A 20,770-nucleotide genomic window follows, 5' to 3' on the forward strand; every position below is an offset into this window, starting at 1 on the left:
TTCAAGTTGACACAGGAGCACAAGTAGGAGGAGCAACATCAAAGAAAAAAAAGGTTTCCGTAAATATCTACACAATAGAAATAATAGAAATGATAGAAATAATAAAAATAAAATAGATCTGTGTGTACATATGCTAGAGTTCTATTTGTATATGTACATGTGTATTATCCTTGGTATTTATATACATGTGCAATATCGGTGGAATGACAAGAATCTGATGGCTGATGGCACGAAAAAGCCTCCCAGACATTTTCAGGCACGTGGCTGGATGAATCTGTGGCTGAACGTGTTCGTGAGCCTCCTCAGCTCAGCATAGAGAGGATGAGATGGATTGTCCATGATAGCTTTCAGTGTCACTCTCATCCTCTTCTCAGTCACTGCCTCCACACTATGCAGTTCCATCCCCACCGCAGAACTGGCCTTCCTCACCAGCTTGCTCAGTTTGTTAGCACCATAAGTCCCAATGCCAACTCCCCAGCACACCACAGCAAAGAAGATAACACTGGCCAGTACAGACTGGTAAAACATCTGTAGAAGCCTAGTGCATACATTACAGGACCTGAGCCTCTTCAGAAAGAACATCCTGCTCTGTCCTATCCACAGAACAAAAGGTTCAACCGTCAAACCTTTTTTTTTTTTTTTGTCTAAATGTGCATTAGACATTTATAACATGTTGCAATCATCAGTGACTGTAAATATAAGTCCTTGGGTGCTACTTGATTTTGCAAATGTGCATATTGTATTTAGGGTGCATGATTTTTTAAAACTTTTTTTTAACCTAGGAAACATAACCCGAGAGATATTTAGAGCAGAGTGCATGCTTAGTAGCAGCTTCCTTGCAGCCTGTGGTAGTTCATGTTTGCTTCAGGAGATCCTAGAGCGCACGTCGTTAGTGGCATGACGTCACTTGAGCGATGCGCATGCGCAGTGTTCATTCGCACCAGCGCTCTGTCTCCGTGCAGTACCAGCGGTAAGCGGCTACGCTAAACACACTATGGGGCATTTTGGGCAGTATTTGTTGTGCTTATGATAACACGCAACATTCTGGACGGCAGACATTATTATTTTGTTTGTTAATTTGTGAAGAATTCCTGTGGACTGAATGTGCAGTAATAGCCTCGAGCTAACTAGGCATGCTAATGAGTGGTGCTGAGTTAAAGAGCAGCTGAACAGAGAGCCCGGGGCTAACGCTAGCTCGCTGCAGGGTTGCTGACTGGACATTTCTCACCACCGTGTGAGTAGATAAAGAAGTTTGCTTCGAGAAAAACATATATAACCCCTTGTTGTTCATGTTTTCTGAGTTTGCTAAATTTTCTTTAAAGCCGCTGGATAGCGCTGTGGTTGTTGTTATAGAAAAGCCTCGCACGTAGCCGATGTATATCTATGGCTTGTCAATATCTAGCTCAGATCATTTAGCCTGTGTTAGCTTAGCGTAGATGCTGAGCCAGGAGCAGGGTGGCTAGCTAATTTGCTAGTTTCATGGCCTGTTTATATGGCTGTTGTTTATAGTGAAATATACAAGACGAGCTAACAACTTTGCTTTTCCGCAGCACAGGCCACCTGCAGTGTCCTTCATTTTGTGTTTTTAGCCGACCTGATTAATTAGTTGATGTATTTTAAATTCGCCCTTACAGCAGACTTGTTTATATTTGTATGGAGGAACGGCTGGGACAAGGCGCTAGCTCTGTGGCTAACAAGCTCGCTAGGCTGCACGATACTGACACGGAGACGATATCGCGATATTTCTTGCAGTATATTCAGACTAACTGGTGTATCAGTGATGTGCCATGCTTAAAGATCGACCTGCAGAAACCAAAATTTATTTCTTTCTTGTAATAATAATAATGGCACGATTTATTCTAACATGCTCATATTTCTTATCTGGAAATGTTAAGATAAGTCAGAATGGTTACAGAGCACAGTATAAAACACTGGCTGGTTAGAGGGATCAGTTTCATTTTGCAGGCCTGTGTGACAGTAGTGTTACAAAGACTAATATTAAACTACTGATGAACTAACATCTCATCTCAGCATGGTACCACAAGCCAAATTATAAGCTTTAATTACCTTGTGGGGTCCATGAGGCATAGTCAGGTGATCTGTGCTTTTTTTTTTTTTCTTTTAATTCTTCCATTATCAGCTTTAGTCAGATATTCATTGTGATCTTTGAATTGAATTGGTTTAATCCAAGCTTTGGTCTATAAAAAATGTCTGCCTGAATCTAATAACTATTTTAATTAAAAATGTGTTCTTTGAGTGGGGCGTTCAAGAATAAAGAATTCTCTGGCTCCAGTGCATAGCCAAAATATTACTGAGCACATTTAAATAATAAGACTAATATGTGAATAGTGGATTGTGTTCATAAAATAAATGCGTACCGAGATGGTCTGTGTCGTTGCTAATGGCTGAGGGGGTTCCTGACTGCAAAACTTTTGAGAACCACAAGTTTAGTGCATTGATAATTCTTGTCTTTGTAAGTGAGATCACCATTTCCACAGGACAACATTTGCTGCTGGTGCATCAACACCGTAAGCCATCCTCCATGGCTCAGTTCGGGGGACAGAAGAACCCTCCATGGGCGGCCCAGTTTGCTGCAACTGCGGTGTCTCAGCCCGGACATTCTGCACAGTCCCTTGACTTGAACAGTTTGCACTGTGAGTAATATAATAAGTGACACACATGATTATTTGTGTTTTTTATTATTACTGGTAATCTCTTTTACGTCCCCTGTAATCAAAATGTGAAGATTAAAAGGTCAGTGTTTTGAACCATGGTTTGTTCAGTGTTCATGGCTGTGTACTTTGGATTATGTTTAGTCTGCTTTGTTGTTCTAGATTCTGTCCTGCCAAATTGTGCAAGCAGTGAAGAGTGCTGGAAAGTTACATGTATCTTCTTTCGTGCTGTTTGTCCTGCTACAGCTTTAGGTGTTCAGCAGCCGTCTCTTTTAGGTGCCTCCCCCTCCATGTACTCCCAGCAGTCAGCCTTGGCTGCAGCGTCCCTCAACACGCAGTCCGCTGCCAATTACCAGATTTCCCAGCAGACTGCGGCTCTCCAGCAGCAGGCAGCTGCAGCTGCCGCAGCTGCACTGCAACAGGTGAGTTGGTGTAATGTTGCACAATCCTCTGCTGTGTTCATGCGTTAAAAGTGCTGGAATTCTGGCCTGAAAGCACTTACTCAGAAAGCACACTATTCACATTCCAACAGTTCAGCATTTGCTTGCCAAGGATCGTAACGTTTTAATGTTTTGTAAAGAGTTCATGCTGGCGGTCTGAATGTTGTTGTACTCGAATATCAGTGTCTCCTAGCTCAGCATCGCTGTAACTCTACTCACAGCTGCAGTGAATAAACACGAGGCTCTGCTGTGTGTTTAATTTTAGTCTCAGATCAATTCAGCCCTGCAGCAGTACCAGCAGCACCAGCAGCAACAGCAGCAGCAGCAGCAGCCACCTCAAGCTCCCCCACCACAGCCACCTCCTCAACAGACACTCTACAATGTCCCACATCAGGTACTCATGCTCATCCAATATTTTTTTTTATTTTTTTATCACATTTGTCTTTCAAGCTTTTTGCACAAAGAACTTAATCAACCTTATATAAGAGTAATATTGTCCTGGTAACAAAATATAAGTGTAATGTGCATTGCTAAGTTAAACTACTCTGTTACTGTTTGCATTTTAGCATCTCAAAATGTCATTGCTACATTATTTGGCAAATTCACAACCTAATGCAGCACTTTATAATTGTTGGGTGCAGATGACATATCTGCGAGACCATCTCTCAAGTAATTAATTGAATGAACCAGCAGCACAAACCCTTATCACCAAAAAGATTCACTATGGAGGGCAACAGATGGCTTGCCAGCTGTTCACAGTTAGGGTGAAAAAGGAAACCCAGATGCATAGCGTTTGCTGTTAACTGGTGCTGACGGACTGCAGATGTTGGTGTAATGTTAAAGAAAGACCGACAGAAACACATACATTTTAATTAATCTGATATGTATAAGACCACATGTAAACGTGGCTCGTATCTGAGTTTGAAAAGATTGGAATTTTTCTTGAAAAAATCTCAGATCTGTTTGGCTTTTAGGAAGAAAATGATATTTGTACTGCTTGTAATGTGAAAAGTTCCCTGTTCCCCTTCAAAGTTGTGGAAATACAAACAGACTATTCCTGATAATGAAGGCGTCAGCCAAAAAAAAGGCAAATATATTTGCCTGTTAGGATTTACAAGCAAATGAGCTTGCAGCTTTGTCTTTAAACAAGCTTCATAGTCCAGCTACAGTGGCCATTTTGTGATCTTGTAGAACATTTTAGATTTTTGTTAAGCACAGGGTCAGTTGTTGCAGTGCTGCATAAATCTCTGGTGCATCAGCACTGGCTTTTAACACTAAGTCAACACTTACAAAGTTTTGGCTGCCTTTGTTGATTTGACTTTAATTCAGCTCATGAAAACCTGGCTGTGATACACTACTTCAGACTTTTTTTTTTTTAAACATTTAACGTTGCATTTATAGTGCAATTGTTTAAATACAAAAATCATTACAAGAGAGTACATAGTGCATGTTCAGGAAGTGTTTTCTGGTGTCAGCTTGTGCAGTAAGCATGTTAGATGAGTCTTGGCAAGTAGTCCCAGGGTTGATTTCATGCCTCTTAGATAGTTTGCATCATGCAACTTGGTGACTGGTTTGGTATTTATTCAGGTTTAAAATGTTGCATTATAATAGTATGCATGGAATGACCTTATTTAAGCTTCATAAATGTTTTTTCTTGATGCCTTGTAATCGTTTAGTAATTGCTGCTGTTGTCATTATTCCACTCTTTTTTTTGTTGTTGTTGACAGCTTCCACAGCCTCAGCCTGCTCTGCTTTCACAGGTAAACATCATCATTATTTCTTGCTCCATTAAGCTTATGCATTTAAAAAATATGTTTAAAGAGTAGCACCTTCACTTTCCCCAAAATTTTAATGTTCGTTTTAGATGCAGCTAGATATAGTCACTGCTAAATAAACCTTTGTGTAGGCTGCAGCAAGAAACTGAATTTTCTAAACTGACAGAAATGCAGCTTCATTTAACTTTATTTATCTCATTAAAACTCACCAACTGGTGATTTAATATGCCATTGTACGGAATGTAGTTACAGCCAACAAGCTGTTTATTAGGGACACCTGTACACATACTCATTCATGCAATTATCTAATTAGACAATAGTGTAGCAGCAGTGCAATGCATAAATTCATGCAGATTCGGGCCAGCAACTTCGGGTAATTTTCACATCAACTATCAGAATGGGGAAAAATGTGTACTCAGTGACTTTGACCATGGCGTGATTGTTGGTGCCAGACGGGCTGGTTTGAATATTTCTCTAACCGCTCCTGGGATTTTTACACAAAACAGTCTCTAGAGTTTACTCAGAATGGTGCAATAAAGATAAAACATCCAGTGAGCGGCAGTTCTGCAGATGGAAACTCCTTACTGAAGAGAGAGGTCAATGGAGAATGGCCAGACTGGTTCGAGCTGATAGAACAGCTACAGTAACTCAGATAACCGCCCTGTACAATTGTGGTGAGCAGAAAAGCATCTCAGAATGCACAACACATTGAACCTTGAGGTGGATGGGCTACAACAGCAGAAGAGAACATCAAGTTCCACTTCTGTCAGCCAAGAACAGAAAACTGAGGCTGCAGTGGGTACAGACTCACCCAAACTGGACGGTTGAAGATTAGAAAAACGTAGCATGGCCTGATTAATCTTGATTTCTGCTGAGGGACACAGATGGTAAGGTCAGAATTTGGTGCCAACAGCATGAATCCATGGATCTACCCTGTCTTGTGTCAACAGTCCAGGCTGGTGGAGGTGGTGTAATGGTGTGGGGAATAATTTCTTGGCACTCTTTGGGTCCATTAATACCAATCAATCATTGCTTGAATGCCACAGCATATTTGAATATTGTTGCTGACCATGTGCATCTCTTCATAGCTACAATTTACCCATCTTTTAATGGCTACTTCCGGCATGATAATGCACCATGTCACAAAGCAAAAGTCTTCTCAAACTGATTTTTTGAACATGAACATTTATGGCCATCCCAGTCACAGGATCTGAATCCAGAACACCTTTGGGATGTGGTAGAACAGGAGATTCGTAGTATGAAATGGCACCTGAAAAAAACTGCAGGAATTGTGTGATGCAGTCATGTCAAGATGGACCAGAATTTCAAAGGAATGTTTCCAACATCTTGTGGAATCCATGCCAAGAAGAATTGAGGCTGTTTTGAGAGCAAAGGGAGGCTCTACCCAGTATTAGTATAGCGTTCCTAATAAAGTGCTCGCTGAGTGTATGTCCAGTAATTAGAAAGAAAGGTTGTTTCAGTTAGTGGAGTGCGTTTATTTACACATTTTCCTATTTTTATATTTAACTGTAGATATTTATGAATTGCAGGAAAGGAATCTTTCTTTAAATGTAAGCATATTGTTCATATTCACAGGTTTGAACTGGGTACTGAAGAACAAAGCTGATGCAACACAAAAACGCCATCTATGCATGGGTACTCTAAAATTAGAAAATTAGAGTGTGATTTTTACACACAGCATTTTACTTGCTATAGGACAGTTGAGGCCAAAAGTTTACATACACCTAGGCTAAAGATACACCACACATTTATTTGGCAAGGCAATTAGGGCATCTACTTTGTTCACATCAGAGGTCATTTTATAACAACTGATTAAAGACCGATTTAATTACTTTATACAGCAGTTAGTTCCAGTCAACTAATTTGATCGGTTGAGCGGCATTCCAAGAGTGCCAGTATTTCCTGTAACGGCACTGGGACGTTTCACTGTGTGTGTCACTCCGCTCGGCTGTGGTCGCCACGTAAAATTCCAGTTCCAAGTTAGAAGCGGTTACAACAGTAGTGTTTAACATCATCATCAGCAGATATGGCAAAAACTACTGTCAGTAGCATGTCAATTCATAAGTATAATATCTGTATGGCTTTTTTGTCATTTAAGAAATCTGGTTTGTGTTCCCCAGCCCCCTGTTGCTTTGCCAACCAGTATGAGTTTGTCGAACCCACAGCAGACGGCACAGATCACAGTTTCGTACCCGACCCCCCGCTCCAGCCATCAGCAGCAGACTCAGCCACAAAAACAGCGTGTCTTCACTGGGGTTGTCAACAAGCTTCATGATACATTCGGGTTTGTGGATGAGGATGTGTTCTTCCAGCTAAGGTAAGAAGTGATGGTGCAGCTGTGTTTTGGGTGGTTTTTAAAGAATGGATGTTTATAAAAATGCTGATTATTAACATGTTTCTATTGTGTTACTAGTGCTGTAAAGGGAAAAACACCCCAAGTGGGTGACCGTGTTCTGGTGGAGGCCGTCTATAATCCCAACATGCCCTTCAAATGGAATGCCCAGCGCATACAGACTTTACCTCAGTTACCCAACCAAACGGTGAGCAAAACCAATATGCCAAACTGATCATCCACCAAAAATCTAAATAACCAACAAGATAACTGTTTCTAGTTGTCATTGCAGTGATGCTGATTACTGTGCTTTAATCTCCATATAGCACCAGGCGGCCCAGCCCTTACCTCAAGTTTCCCCACAGCTGTCCAGCTTTTACTCTGATGCAGGAGTACAACGCTACACTGACATACACACAGCGGTGGATTCAAGACCAAATGTAACCTTTGTCTTTTGAAGCGTTCCCTCTTATCTTCTTTCCCTAATAGTGCATTCACGTCATGTTGGAATTATGGCAGTTTTAAGTTTTCAGCTTGTAAAAGAAGTTAATGTCTTTGTCCTACTTGTAATTACCAGTGGAAATCTCAATCTACTTTTTTTTTATAGTTATGACAACTGTCTTATTATATACAAACACAGCTAAACATGCAACTTCCACAGCTAAACATAGTTAAAAGTATAAAGGTCTGGATTTTAACTGCTGTATGTAAGATTTGGGAATGTTACCCTCTCTAGTACAAAAACATTATTGTGAGCTACTCGCAGAAGAACATTTCGTAATGTGCTCTTCACTACCATGCAGATTAATTTGACTGCTGCTTAAGGCAAGTAATACACATTCAGTGAAAATTCAGGGCTATGTTTATGGAGTACCAGGTGAAAGAACAAAACTTCTATCTTGTAACAAGAGCAGGTCTCTTAGTCCTGCTTCCTGCACAGTTTTTTCTGGGATAGCATCCACTGAGACCCTGACCAGAACAAAACGACGCGTGAAGATGAATGAATTGACTGCCGTTTACAAGTAATGACTTTATACAAAATAGTGTTTTGTGTTCTTAATACAAACCATAGTTTAGCTTTCTTAAGATAATGTTAGATGTTAAACTGTTTTTGCTAAGTGCTTACTATCATAACATAGTAAGAAAGGTGGCTATCTACTGAATACATTCATTTTGGTGTTGTGTGCGTTGCCTGAGCTTCCAAGTCAGATGGGATGAACAATTCCAAGAACAGCTCCATTGTTTATTTTCCATAATTCTTTCATGGCATGAGTGAACTGAAATACTGCTTCTTTTTCCCATTGCACAGGTGTTAGTCGCAGTTCTTTGCTGCCCTTCCTTTCCGCCAAAGATGAGCTGTGGCTAAAATGTTACTGTTTCTGCTCTGGTTTACAGCTTCATGCTTGTGTGTTGAATGTTAGGATTTATACTATGTTTTCCCACTACTCATAGTCTGTCTTTGGCTAAACAGTGTTTGGAAATTAGGACTTGAAGGAATAGTCTTTGTTCTTGAAGTGTTAATTGGGTTTTTCAGATATGTTAGATTTGTAGTAATGAATTGCATGATAAAACAAGCATATATTAGCTGATGTCTGTATTATGTGTAACTAACCAAGTACTTTGAAGTGTAATATTCAGGACCTCCCTGCACTTCCTAGTTCTAACCATTCCAACGTGATCTCTTGTAGTCTTTCCCAGGAGACAGTATAGATCATTTGCTAGGAATCTTTTTTTTAAAGGTGGATTTTACCTCTGGGCTTGAATAATCATTAATGACTGCATGTTCATATTTTATCACAGTCATGGATTTCTGTCTTTAAGCAATGGCCAAAAGTAATATATAATTGATTTTTGTATTACTGATTCTTCCTTACTTGTCCTCCTTATCATGGGGTTCTTTGTTTCCTCTTATCACCGGGTTCTTTGTGTGTAACAAACTTTTCCCCCAGGTCATAACCTTCATAATAGGTCACTCAAATTCATGTGCTGGAAGTGAAACAGTTTTCATATACTCAGTGGTAAATTGCATTAAAAAAAAATGATACCTCGCACCATATGAACATGGCAAGCACCACTGCCAATAGGCTAGTCCCAAACTGGTTGCTGTAATCCTCTGTCTCAGTTGATTCTAACTCATGTGTACTGCATGTTTCAGAGCCAGCCTCCTGCTCCCAACATGATGAAGCCAGGCCCTTCCATGATTCAGTCTCTACCTCCACCCACCACTTTCAGTGTGCCGGCACAGGGTCCCCCTCCCTCACTGCTTCAGGCTCAGCTTTCAGCAGCCTCTCTTGCTCCGTTGCTCCAGAATCCTCCTCAGCCTCTCCTTCCTCAGCCACCTCCAAAAGGTAGGGTAACTTAAGCCAGCTTCCCAGCATGTTCTGAGTTCGTGCAAAATGAGAGATGGTATTACTACCTTATACTCTGTTTTAGCTGTTGCTTCTGCCCGTCTTGTAGATTCAGTCTTTTCGGGGGGGTTACTTCAGCCTCCGGTACGGATGATGCCCCAGCCCCAGCCTGTGAGACGCATAGACCCCTCTCCTCGCTTTCCCAGCCGCAGTGATCGACCAGAACTCATTCTAAGGAAAGAAGACCGAAGGTCAGCATTTATTTATTTGTTTATTAATTAAAATTTCTATAGGTCATTCTTAATGCTCATTCACAGTGTGGCAATAATTACAGCTACAGGATTTAGCTGTAGAATATATAACATTTTATAGTAAAGAATGAGTCTAGTTGTGTTTTGCCAAATAACAAAATGGAGCATTTATTTTTAACTGTCAGCATATCTCATCTATTGCTCAACATCTGAGCACTTGCAGGGAGTTCAAAAAGTAATATGCACATAAGAGAGACACATTCAGTTAGCAGTATTTTGAGCATAACCATTTGGAGACATTTTACAAACATAAGTTTTCTTATGCAGCTCGACAGATAATATTTGCTGAGACATGTAGAGAGTAAGAGCACTGAGACTACACTTGTCTAGAGGTCTTGGACCACTCCTCCATGCAGAACATTTGGAGCTATTTTATTTTATTTTTTAGGATTTACACACATGTATACTGCCCTTATCAGTTCAGACCGAAGATTTTCAATGGAGATCCAGAGATGGCATTTGCAAAATATTCTTTTTTTTTTTTTTTTTTTTTTTTTTTTTTTTTTTTTTTTTTTTAAACCATTTCTGTGTAGATTTGGAATTATGTTTATGGTCATTATCTTGTTAAAATATTAATTTATGGCCAAGCTCCTGGAAAAAGCCATCTGCTTTTTCACCATATTTAACAGTGGGGTATCAGATGCTTTCCTTTGTATGCAGTCCCTTTTTGCTGAACATGCTGTTGGTGTGTGCATGGTGGAAAAAAAAAATATCCACACTAGCTCTGATAGTAGTGGCAATGACTTTTGAAGTGCAGGTTCTGCATTTTATAGAGTGCTCTCAGGAAGGGCTCCTTTCATGCAACTCGTCTAAGCAGCTTGTTGTTTTGAAGATGGTGTCTAATTGTAAACTGTGATCTGTGGGTTCTTTTCCTCTCTCAGCAATCCTCCTCAATGTAAGTGGAGTAGTATGCACGTGTATTTTCAAATATACTATACATATATTTTCAAGGGTGATGTGTGCAGCATCATATTTGTACTCAAGGTAAACAAGAAGCAATAAAGTTCCTAGAGAAAAAAAAAACCAATGTCTTCATGGACAGCAACTTGTTTACATTAATTTAAAAATATTACTTGGGGGTGTAAATATTTTGCCACATGTTTTGGGAGATTAATTAAATTCTACTTATTGTAATGAATTAATTGTAATTACTTTGTGGCAAAGTTTTGCATCCTGGAGCTCCAGGTTCCAGTTTGATCCTGAGTTTGGATTACTGTCTGTGTGGAGTTCCTGTGTATGTAATTAAATGATTATTTGCATGTAGTCGGGACAGAGACAGAGAGCGGAGGCGATCCAGAGAGCGTTCGCCAACACGCAAGCGTTCAAGGGACCGGTCACCTCGAAGAGATCGTTCTCCTAGACGTCCACGCAGAGTTGTACCTCGATATACTGTACAGTTCTCCAAGTTCTCCCTGGATGGGTATGTTTTGTGCTTACTGTTTACTATTAAACAATACTTTAACATGCATGTAAAGAACATAGGTATTTTATAGTTGCTATGTGTGTGCTCACTCCACAGATATAACTGTGACATGATGGAGCTTCGACGGAGGTATCAAAGTCTTTACATCCCAAGTGACTTCTTTGATGCTGTATTCACCTGGGTGGATGCCTTCTCCTTATCACGACCATTTACATTTGGAAACTACTGTAACTTCCATATCATGCATAAAGAAGTGGACTCTTTAGTGAAGAACACAGCTGTACTGGACCCTCCTGATGCCAATCATACCTACAGTGCTAAGGTGTGAGGACACAGTGTATCTTTTTCTGATTATTATTATTATTATTTTTTTGTTTGTTTCCTATGTATTCTTGTGTGTAAATGTTACCTAAAAAATGCTGCTTGTGGTGAAGGTGATGCTGCTTGCAAACCCCAGTCTCGACGAACTGTATCACAAGTCTTGTGCCTTGGCTGATGATCCGCAAGAGCTGAGGGACTCTTTCCAGCACCCAGCCCGCCTCATTAAGGTAAAGCCAGACTATAGTCATCCCACGTACTAATTCACTGCAGTCTACAGCCAGCTTAGAGTTTGGTAGTTAGTAACCTACTAATGGGTGCCAGTACTGCAGTATGTAACAGGACAACTGTCTCAGCAGAAGTTCTTGGATTAACAAATGTTTCACTACGTTATCCAGCCAGTTATTCAATAGCCACCAAATTGCTTGTTGTCAGGAGTTTTTTCTGCTTCTTCACAGGCTAAATGTCAAGTGTCTATTCTGTTTTTCATACATTGAGGCTGGGTTTATTTATTTCAGTACCTTTAGTGGGAGTTGGGTTAACTGATGTCTCTGTTTTGTTTGATTGTTGAATGCTTTAGTACCTGTTCAGCACTAATGTGTATAGCATATGATTTTTTTTTTTTTTGTTTTTTTTTTTTTTTTGTCAACTTGTTTCTTCTCAGTTCTTGGTTGGGATGAGGGGCAAAGATGAGGCCATGGCAATTGGTGGCCACTGGTCTCCATCCCTGGATGGAGCCGACCCAGAGAACGATGCCTCAGTCCTTATAAAAACAGCAATACGTTGTTGTAAGGCTCTGACAGGCATTGATCTGAGTTTGTGTACCCAGTGGTAAGTACAGCTCTTTTCCAAAGTTGTTCTAATTTGTCTCATTTTTACACGTGTGCATTTGTGAGTACTAGTCCTGAGCAATGCTTAAAAACGCTAACTAAAAACATCAGCAGTCTGTGACTCACTGCATGGTTTTGACAAAGCTCTGACATGTCAGGGGCTTATTTGTTTACTTAACTGTAATTTATTTTTTGCTCTTTTATCTTTCCTTTGCAATGTCCTTTTTGCTAATGTGTGTAACAGTCATGCATCTATGTGGTTGAATGCACTTAATCTGTTGCTAGAAAAGCAGAGCCAGAGGAGGAGTCGTCACCATTACATTCTGTTTTATATGACATTTGACATGTTAAATATCTTATATATTTAACTTGCTTTCACTGTGTCTTTGAATATGTCTTCCTCTCACAACTTTGTGGTTTATAAGCTATCCCTCACAAGCATCCAGTTCAGACTCTCAGTTTCTATGGGGAGGGGTCTGGCAGGAGGGCAGGCGAAAATGTCAGATTTGTTGTTTGTTTTCGTTTATTCTGTCTGTCAATTTTCCCAATACATGGCTGCTGTTCATCGTGAGAACCTACTGTGGAGATCTGCAGACTTATTTTCATGTCCTGTTCTGGGGTCATTTACCACAAAGTGGGGCAGTGGGATTGGAGCTGTGTGTGTATGGAAGTGTATTGGGGTTAGGCCTTGTGATGTCTGACAGAATGTTTCTTTCCAATGCACTTCTTCCTTTGCGACAGGTATCGTTTTGCAGAGATTCGCTATCACCGCCCTGAGGAGACTCACAAAGGGCGGACAGTTCCCGCACATGTGGAGACAGTGGTTTTATTTCTCCCGGATGTTTGGCATTGTCTTCCTACCCGCTCAGAGTGGGAAGGACTGTCCCGCGGACTCAAGGAGCAGCTGGCAGAGAAACTCTTGGCTGAACGGAAGGAGGCGGATGGAGAACAGGCACTGAATGCTAATCCTTCTCTTCTCATTTCCGCTTCTCACAGGCACAGGAATAGACAGACAAACACTCAAATACACAAAAACAAACACAGGCATCATACAAAAGCCCCTTTTTTTACTGTCCCTGTGTGTCCATCCTTTTTCCTCAACCCCATCCCCTCCTGCTTCCTCTACTTGCTCTCCCAGCACTGCCCTCGCCACCATACCCCACCCCACCCAGCCTGCAGTCACACACAGCGGAACAGATTAGGACATACTTTATTGAGACTGCTTCAACTGGTAAAACAGATTCTAGCTCTGCCTGTTCATAAATTGAATGAGAAACATATCGTATTTTTGTGTGGTTTACAAGTATACGTAATATTTAAATTCCACAGTTTGCTTGTAGGATGTGCACATCGATTCATTTGGAAATTGTTGACATTATGGAATGGCATGCTGGAATCTGGAGAGCCAGTTGTGATAAAATGTGTGTATTAGAATGTTTTCTGTTATAATTAATTTTACATTTCAAATCAATATCTGATGAACTCCGAAAATTCCTTAGGTTTTGTTTCTTGTCTGTCTTCATTTTATTTAAATTTTTGCTATATTCTCGGATTGGACTGTACCTAGACTGGTGGACTTGATTTCTCCAGGGAGGTTGGTTGATCCGAGGACAGTCCTCTATGAGTAAATGTTAAAAATGAGAGAAAAGGCATAAAAAATTAAGTTGCAAATTATAGTTACATAATCCTTACACACTGAGTTGGAGACCATCTCTGAGTGCATCTGTCACATTTCTTGGACCCACTGTCATTGATTATCTTTTTGTATTCCACAGAACTGGCATTGATTGGCCGATGGGTGGGGTTTGGATCGGTTATAAAAGCTAGAGAGCTCCCATGTATACTAGAAGTTGACGCATTTGGTTTGTTTTTTTGTTTTGTTTTGTTTGTTTGTTTTTGTTTTCAAAATCGAGAACTCAGTTGGAGGAGAAAATGAGAGACTGTTTTGACCTTGCTTCTTGCACGGATCAACTTTTATTTCAAAAATGAAAACCATTTCAGAGTTACTGTTTAACATTTTGTTCGTCTGTTTTCCACTGTTGTAGGAGGAAGAGGAGAAAGACGAAGACGATTCAAAAGAGGTTACTACCCCCACTCACTGGTCTAAACTCGATCCGAAATCTATGAAGGTAAATTGTTGGTTAATCATTTTGGCCCCATTCGCTGCTGAGCAGCTGCTTCATCTGTATGTGTGCATCTGTGCTTAGGTGAATGATCTGCGTAAGGAGCTAGAGAACCGATCTCTGAGCTCCAAAGGACTGAAGTCCCAGTTGATAGCTCGGCTCACTAAGCAACTGAAGGTGGAGGAGCAAGTGGAGGAATCTAAAGAGCCTGAGAAGGCTGAACCTACCAGTGTGGAGGAGGAGGAGCCCTGCAGAACCGAGGAAGATCGTGAGGTGAAAGATCACTTGAAAATTGATTTCATTCATATTCTGAACATGTGGACTCAAATTGCGAGCGTGGTTTGTGTTCTAAGAGAGAAACCATATAGAAGGAAGTGTGATTATTTGTAAGATTAGTCAGATGAAGTTTGTGTGACTTTCAGGAAGAGGAACGTAAGCGACAAGAGGAGTTGGAGCGTCAGCGTAGGGAAAGGCGTTACGTTCTCCCAGATGAACCCACAATCATTGTTCACCCCAACTGGGCAGCCAAGAACGGCAAATTTGACTGCAGCATCATGTCTCTGAGTGTGCTATTGGACTACAGGCTGGAGGACAATAAAGAGCACTCCTTTGAGGTTAGGAAAACTAATCCACTTTTTGATGGCTTCATCATAATTTGTTATATATTTATATTACATTTAAGTGCATAAAGATTGCTAGCAAGAGCAATTCATGTTAATGTAATACATCTCACAGTGTGCATATTTTGCTTAAGCTCATTGAGTGATGCAGTAGTTTGTTTTCTCTATTACATGCTGTGCTCCTGTTTAGGTCTCATTGTTTGCTGAACTTTTCAATGAAATGCTTCAACGAGATTTTGGCTACAGGATCTACAGAGCCCTTACTGCTCTCCCGAGTAAGGATGAGAAAAAAGAAAAGAAAGATAAGGCAAGGAAAGATGCAGAGAGAAAAGAGGTGGACAGGAGGGATATAAAGAAGGATAAAGAGGATGAGAATGCTGAGCCAGTCTCAAAAAGACCAAGAGAGGAGGAAGATAAGAAGAGGGTGAGTGGATGTTACATGCTCACCTGTGTACTAGCACTTACTTCAGCTGAAAATTGTGTTTAGTAAACTCTTGCTCATAAAACGAGTGTATGCAAATTTCAGTTCCCTTCTTCACCAGGTTCATTACTGGTGTATCCATACAGTCAAACTCGAATCTGGTCAGACTGTGTGCAAATTTGAGATAATGAAAAAAATGCTTGATTGGCAGTTAATCAGTCAATATCATCAATAATTCTAGCAAATATTATAAGTATAGTAGCATAAACAATAACAATAATTTTATTTAGATTAAATTTGTAAAAGTGAATCAGAATGCTCAGATGTATATCATTATTAGCTCAATTGAGTAATGGGTACATTTGTGTACAAGAGGCACCATGCAGCACTGACCTGGATGAAGAGTCACACATTTTTTAGGTTATTACATACTTTCATATTTCAAGACTAGAACGTATCAGTGACTATTTTATTTACTTTGGTAGTGTGCTTTTTTTTTTCATCATATGAAATAAGGGTTTGTTTATTTGTTCTGGAAAAAAAATGATGTAAATGATGCTTTAATTAAATTTGACTTCAGTTAAAATCTGAAATGATCATGTTCTAAAATAAATAAAATTTAGAAGGAAAAAAAAAACCTGGCTGTAAATAGAGTTCATATAACTGCCTTCTGGTGAGGTTAGGAAGCGGTTCATTTTTCTACCTGATTTCAGTAAACACTGCAGCCAAATAGTGAGAACATTGGTCCTGTTGATTTCCATGAAAAAAATTGGAAGCACCCATTCCTTATTTTTATTTATTTTTTTTTAACAGGATGAAGACAAGGAGAGGTCTTTGAAGAAAGAAGAATCCAAAGATGACGATGATAATGAAGATGAAAGCAGCAATAACAATGCTGACGAATATGATCCCATGGAGGCTGAGGACGCTGATGAATATGACGATGAAGGTATGTCTTATATACTTGTAAAAAGATGAGTTTATTTAATATTGCACAAATGAATCAGCTAATCATTACGGTTGTGTAATTCACAGATAAAGATGATGATGATTCCAGCGGGAGGGATAGGAGGGATGACCGCCGCGATGATAGAAAATCAAGAGATAGATCATCTAAAGATAAAGTGAGCTCTTTGTGGTCGATGTAGTCTTCAACAAACATTTGTTTCCTGCACCTCCAACTCTGTGATTAAATGCCTCTGCTGTCTGTAGGATGACAAAAAGAAGCAGATGATCACACATGACAAAGATCTTCTGATGGCATTTGTGTACTTTGACCAAAGCCACTGTGGCTACCTACTGGAGAAGGACCTGGAGGAAATTATGTACACATTGGGCTTGCATCTCTCCAGAGCTCAGGTATTATACATTTATAGGAATTTTTTTTTAAACAATAACTTTTACATCACTTTGTAGATACAATTTGAAATCTGTTTGAACAGAGGTCATTATTTGTCTTATAACTACTTATAAGGAGTGTTAGGTTCAGAGGTAGTGCTAACAGGCTAAGAATTCTTTGTAGGTAAAGAAACTGTTGAGTAAGCCATTAGTGAAGGAGTGCTGCTACTACCGAAAGTTAACGGACCGAGCCAAAGATGAGCCCAACCCAGTCAGGACAGCTGATTCTCAACTGGAGAACCCCTTGGGTAAGCAGTAATGCTAAGTCACTGCTAATACTTTGACCAAAATAATAGCTTGGTTAAGGTAATACCAGATCACCTGTTTAGACAATAAAACTTAGAATTACTGAAAGATAAACTATTTAAAAGTCATCATTGGTGATTAACAGTCTTTTGCTGATGTGGTTTACAGGTAATCGACCTCTGCTGCCCAGTCAGAAGACAAAGCGTGAGACAGAGGACAGTGACTCAGGCAGCCTTATCGTTTATAATGGCGCTATGGTAGATGTGGGCAGCATGCTACAGAAACTGGACAAGAGTGAGAAAGCCAGGGAGGAGATTGAACAGAAACTCATGCAGCAGGACACTAAAATGGGTAACACATACAGTCACGATATCACAAGAATGGGTGGTTGAATGTTTGTAGGATTTATATGAAATTATCACTGTAACCAGCAGCTGAACTGATTAGATTTTGGAATTGATCCAAACAAGGTCACAGCAAGGTCAAATGTCTGAATTAGTTTTTCTTTAATAGCTTCCTTCCTGTTTGAAGTATATCTTAAGTGTATTTGTGGCCTAAAAATTAGACTAGACTTGGTGGCGGATGCATCCCCGTTGATGCTGTTGTATTTAAGATGGCTCAGTTTATGCTCTCTGTATAATGATATTCAGGTATGCACAGCAAATCTTTGAGAGAATTTTGATTTTGTGAAAAGTTAATTTGGCAGCTCCCTTTCTACACAATGTGAAGTCTTGGGGAGGTGTATTGTAGCTTGTGTAAGCGTAATTTCTCTAACTACCGTTGTTGGTTAATGATTTACAAGTGTAATTGCATTTCTAGTGGTCTGGTCAGTTCCCTGCTGTTCTGGGCCACCCGGTTTTTGTGGTTGGTTGCCCTTTGACCTATGACGATGTTTTGTCAAACCACCAAGTTTTTTTTTTTTTTTTTTTTTTTTTTTTTTACTGTTGAGCTGTTTTGTCAGGCACTTTGCCTTTTGCTGTCATAGCACTTGGCCTTACAGTTGTTCATTCTTTTACCTGCTTGCACTATATGGCCAAATGTATACATCCACCTGACCAACACAAACATATGTGCTTCTTGAACATCCCATTCCAAAGCCATGGGCATTAATATGGAATTAGTCCACTGTTTGTTGCCGCAACAGCCTCCGCTCTTCTGGGAAGGCTTTCCACTAGATTTTGGACTGAGGTTGTCGGGATTTGCTAATTCAGCCACAAGAGTATTCGTGACACTGATGTCGGGTGAGGAGGCCTGGCACAAAGTCTGTGTTCCAGTTCATCCCAGAGGTGTTCATTGGGGTTGAGATCAGTTCTTCCATCATGTCTTCATGGACCTCGCTTTGTGCACAGGAGCATTTTCATGCTGGAACAGGTTCCTTAGTTCCAGTGAAAGGAAACTGTAATATTAAAGCATACTAAGACATTCTAGACAACTGCGTGCTTCCAACTTTCTGGCAACAGTTTGGAGAAGAACCACATATGGGTGTGAGGGGCAGGTGTCCACATACTTTTGGCATAGTGTTATTTACTTATTTATTTTGGTTTTAAAATGTCTGTTAGTGTGGACAGCTTCCGTTTTGAAACGTTGTCTCTGAAGCAGTGCATTCTATTGCAGACGAAGATGCAAAACACATATCAGAAATGGAGTCGACTAACCGCAGTCTGATGAGAGAACTGGAGCAGGTGAAATCCAGCCTGAGAGAGACAGAAAAGAACCTCAGAGCATGTGAACAGCAGAAGAGCAGCTACCAGCAGCAGCTTCGCAGCACTCTGACGAGCCTCAGCACAGTAATGAAGGACCTGCAGAGTGTCTTACCTAAAGTATGTACAAACTCGCGCTGAAACTCAGCCTGTTTTTTTTTTTTTTTTTTTTTTTTTTTGGTAAATTATATTTGTGCTTTTTCTGTGATTTTCATTGTACGTCAATGTTTTGTCTGTCTAACATAGGATGATCATCCTGAAGATGGTGACCAGAAAACTCAAACTAATGGCTCAGATGACTGAACTACCTTTGTGTGTGTGTCTGTGACCTGTTTAAACCTGTAAATAAGCACTAAGCTCATTTAATTAGAAGTTGTTGGGTTTTTTTTTTTTTTTGTACAAATTTTAACGACTGAGGAGGTCATGCTAATTTAGTTTTCTCCACATCATTTTTTTTTCAGACTTTCTACATAAATTATGTTCATTAATTTCATTCAGTAAAAGGCTTATCCAGTTCATTTGTGATATTTAATTCTTGTTCTAATATGATGTGTCATTGATTTCAGAGTTCTAGCAAAATGTTTTGTTTTTTTTTTCCAGTTGCCAGTAATCTTTTCTTTTCTCTCAATGTTCTATCAATATGCTTGGAGGTATGAGTGGTTTATCTAAGTTTAATTAGCAATAATGATGTTATTTATGTGTACAAAGTATGTAGAACAGAAAGGGTTTATTTCACATTAGAACCTGGGTAGAATTGTGTATTGGATGCCGGGCCAGGCTCAGGGTAGATATCTTTTTGTTGTACTGATGCCACAGATCACATTTTTTGTGTAATATCTTTGCCAACACTTTGCTAACTTGCTGCTATCCTGTTTGTTGGTACGCATATATGCTGACGCATGCATATTTGCTTAATTCTGTATGTTCTGTGATCATCTGGTATCCTATGCGGATGGCACTATGCATGTGTCATATTTTTTATTTTATTTTATTTTTTTTTTGTCATTTCAAGGGTTAATTCTGGCGCAAAAGCTCAGCTATGTTTTTGATATAGTGGTTATTGTAATAAACTTGACTCTGGTTCTGTACACTTCAGAAGAATCCTAAGTACTTTGCAGAATATTCCAGAATTGTAATTTGTGTGAATGTGAAAAATGTTTTCCCATATTATTTTTCTCTGGTCAGTCGTCACAATGGGTGGGTTATAGGGAACGGAAAAGAGCCAAACTTAGTAACAATGAGCCCAAAGCAACCAAGTGCATATTATTTTTCTAATCCAGATGTACTATCATGGTTGTTCTGTGTAAAAATAAATTGGTTCATTTTAACATTTTATTATGCATTACTGTTTTCTAGTCATTTTTATTGGTGGCTAAATGATTGGTTGTTGGTGAAACTGCCAGTCACGTCCTCTAGAGGGCAACGTTTGACAAATGACGAGCTTCTGCATTTTAAGGCCCTACAAATTTACAGTTAGAAGTAAAGGCACTAGTGTGTCCTCCTGCACAGTGGTGTGTTGTTTACTCTAAATGTTTTTCACTGAAACAAATTCAGAAGTTTCCAGGAACACCACACCTAATTATATATATATATATATATATATATATATATATATATATATAAATATATATATAAATAATTATATGTATGTGGGTCATTTGGGTCATGTTAAAAATTCTCCATCACGAACTAGATACATTTTCTAAGCATGGGGCTGATTCTCAGTAGATAAAATAGGGCATTCATTATTTGCCCATGTAGATTATCCAGAAACCTGGGGTGTATTTTAATT

The 20,770-nt window shown here is 39.6% G+C and overlaps 1 protein-coding gene across 3 annotated transcripts; it reads left to right on the top strand.

Annotated features, from left to right (window-relative positions):
• The first annotated feature begins 835 nt into the window (after positions 1 to 835).
• ccar1 (cell division cycle and apoptosis regulator 1) lies at positions 836 to 20,320 on the top strand. Of its 3 annotated transcripts, none has more exons than XM_026936555.3 (26): positions 836 to 970; positions 2,499 to 2,654; positions 2,919 to 3,094; positions 3,378 to 3,506; positions 4,840 to 4,872; positions 7,029 to 7,225; positions 7,322 to 7,448; positions 7,567 to 7,680; positions 9,396 to 9,588; positions 9,698 to 9,839; positions 11,164 to 11,319; positions 11,419 to 11,644; positions 11,757 to 11,870; positions 12,305 to 12,471; positions 13,212 to 13,422; positions 14,516 to 14,599; positions 14,678 to 14,866; positions 15,016 to 15,207; positions 15,404 to 15,637; positions 16,448 to 16,583; positions 16,670 to 16,758; positions 16,847 to 16,993; positions 17,157 to 17,280; positions 17,447 to 17,629; positions 18,893 to 19,098; positions 19,225 to 20,320. In XM_026936555.3, the coding sequence occupies exons 1-26, from the start codon at positions 856 to 858 to the stop codon at positions 19,279 to 19,281; spliced, it is 3,897 nt and encodes a 1,298-aa protein (XP_026792356.3). In that variant the 5' UTR covers positions 836 to 855; the 3' UTR covers positions 19,282 to 20,320. The 3 variants fall into 3 exon arrangements, with proteins under 3 accessions (XP_026792356.3, XP_053088378.1, XP_053088379.1); XM_053232404.1 differs by having other exon boundaries at positions 937 to 1,234; XM_053232403.1 differs by lacking the exon at positions 7,567 to 7,680.
• Positions 20,321 to 20,770: the final 450 nt, after the last annotated feature.

This window comes from Pangasianodon hypophthalmus, chromosome 3 (assembly GCF_027358585.1).
Source record: "Pangasianodon hypophthalmus isolate fPanHyp1 chromosome 3, fPanHyp1.pri, whole genome shotgun sequence".
Lineage (NCBI taxonomy): Eukaryota > Metazoa > Chordata > Actinopteri > Siluriformes > Pangasiidae > Pangasianodon > Pangasianodon hypophthalmus.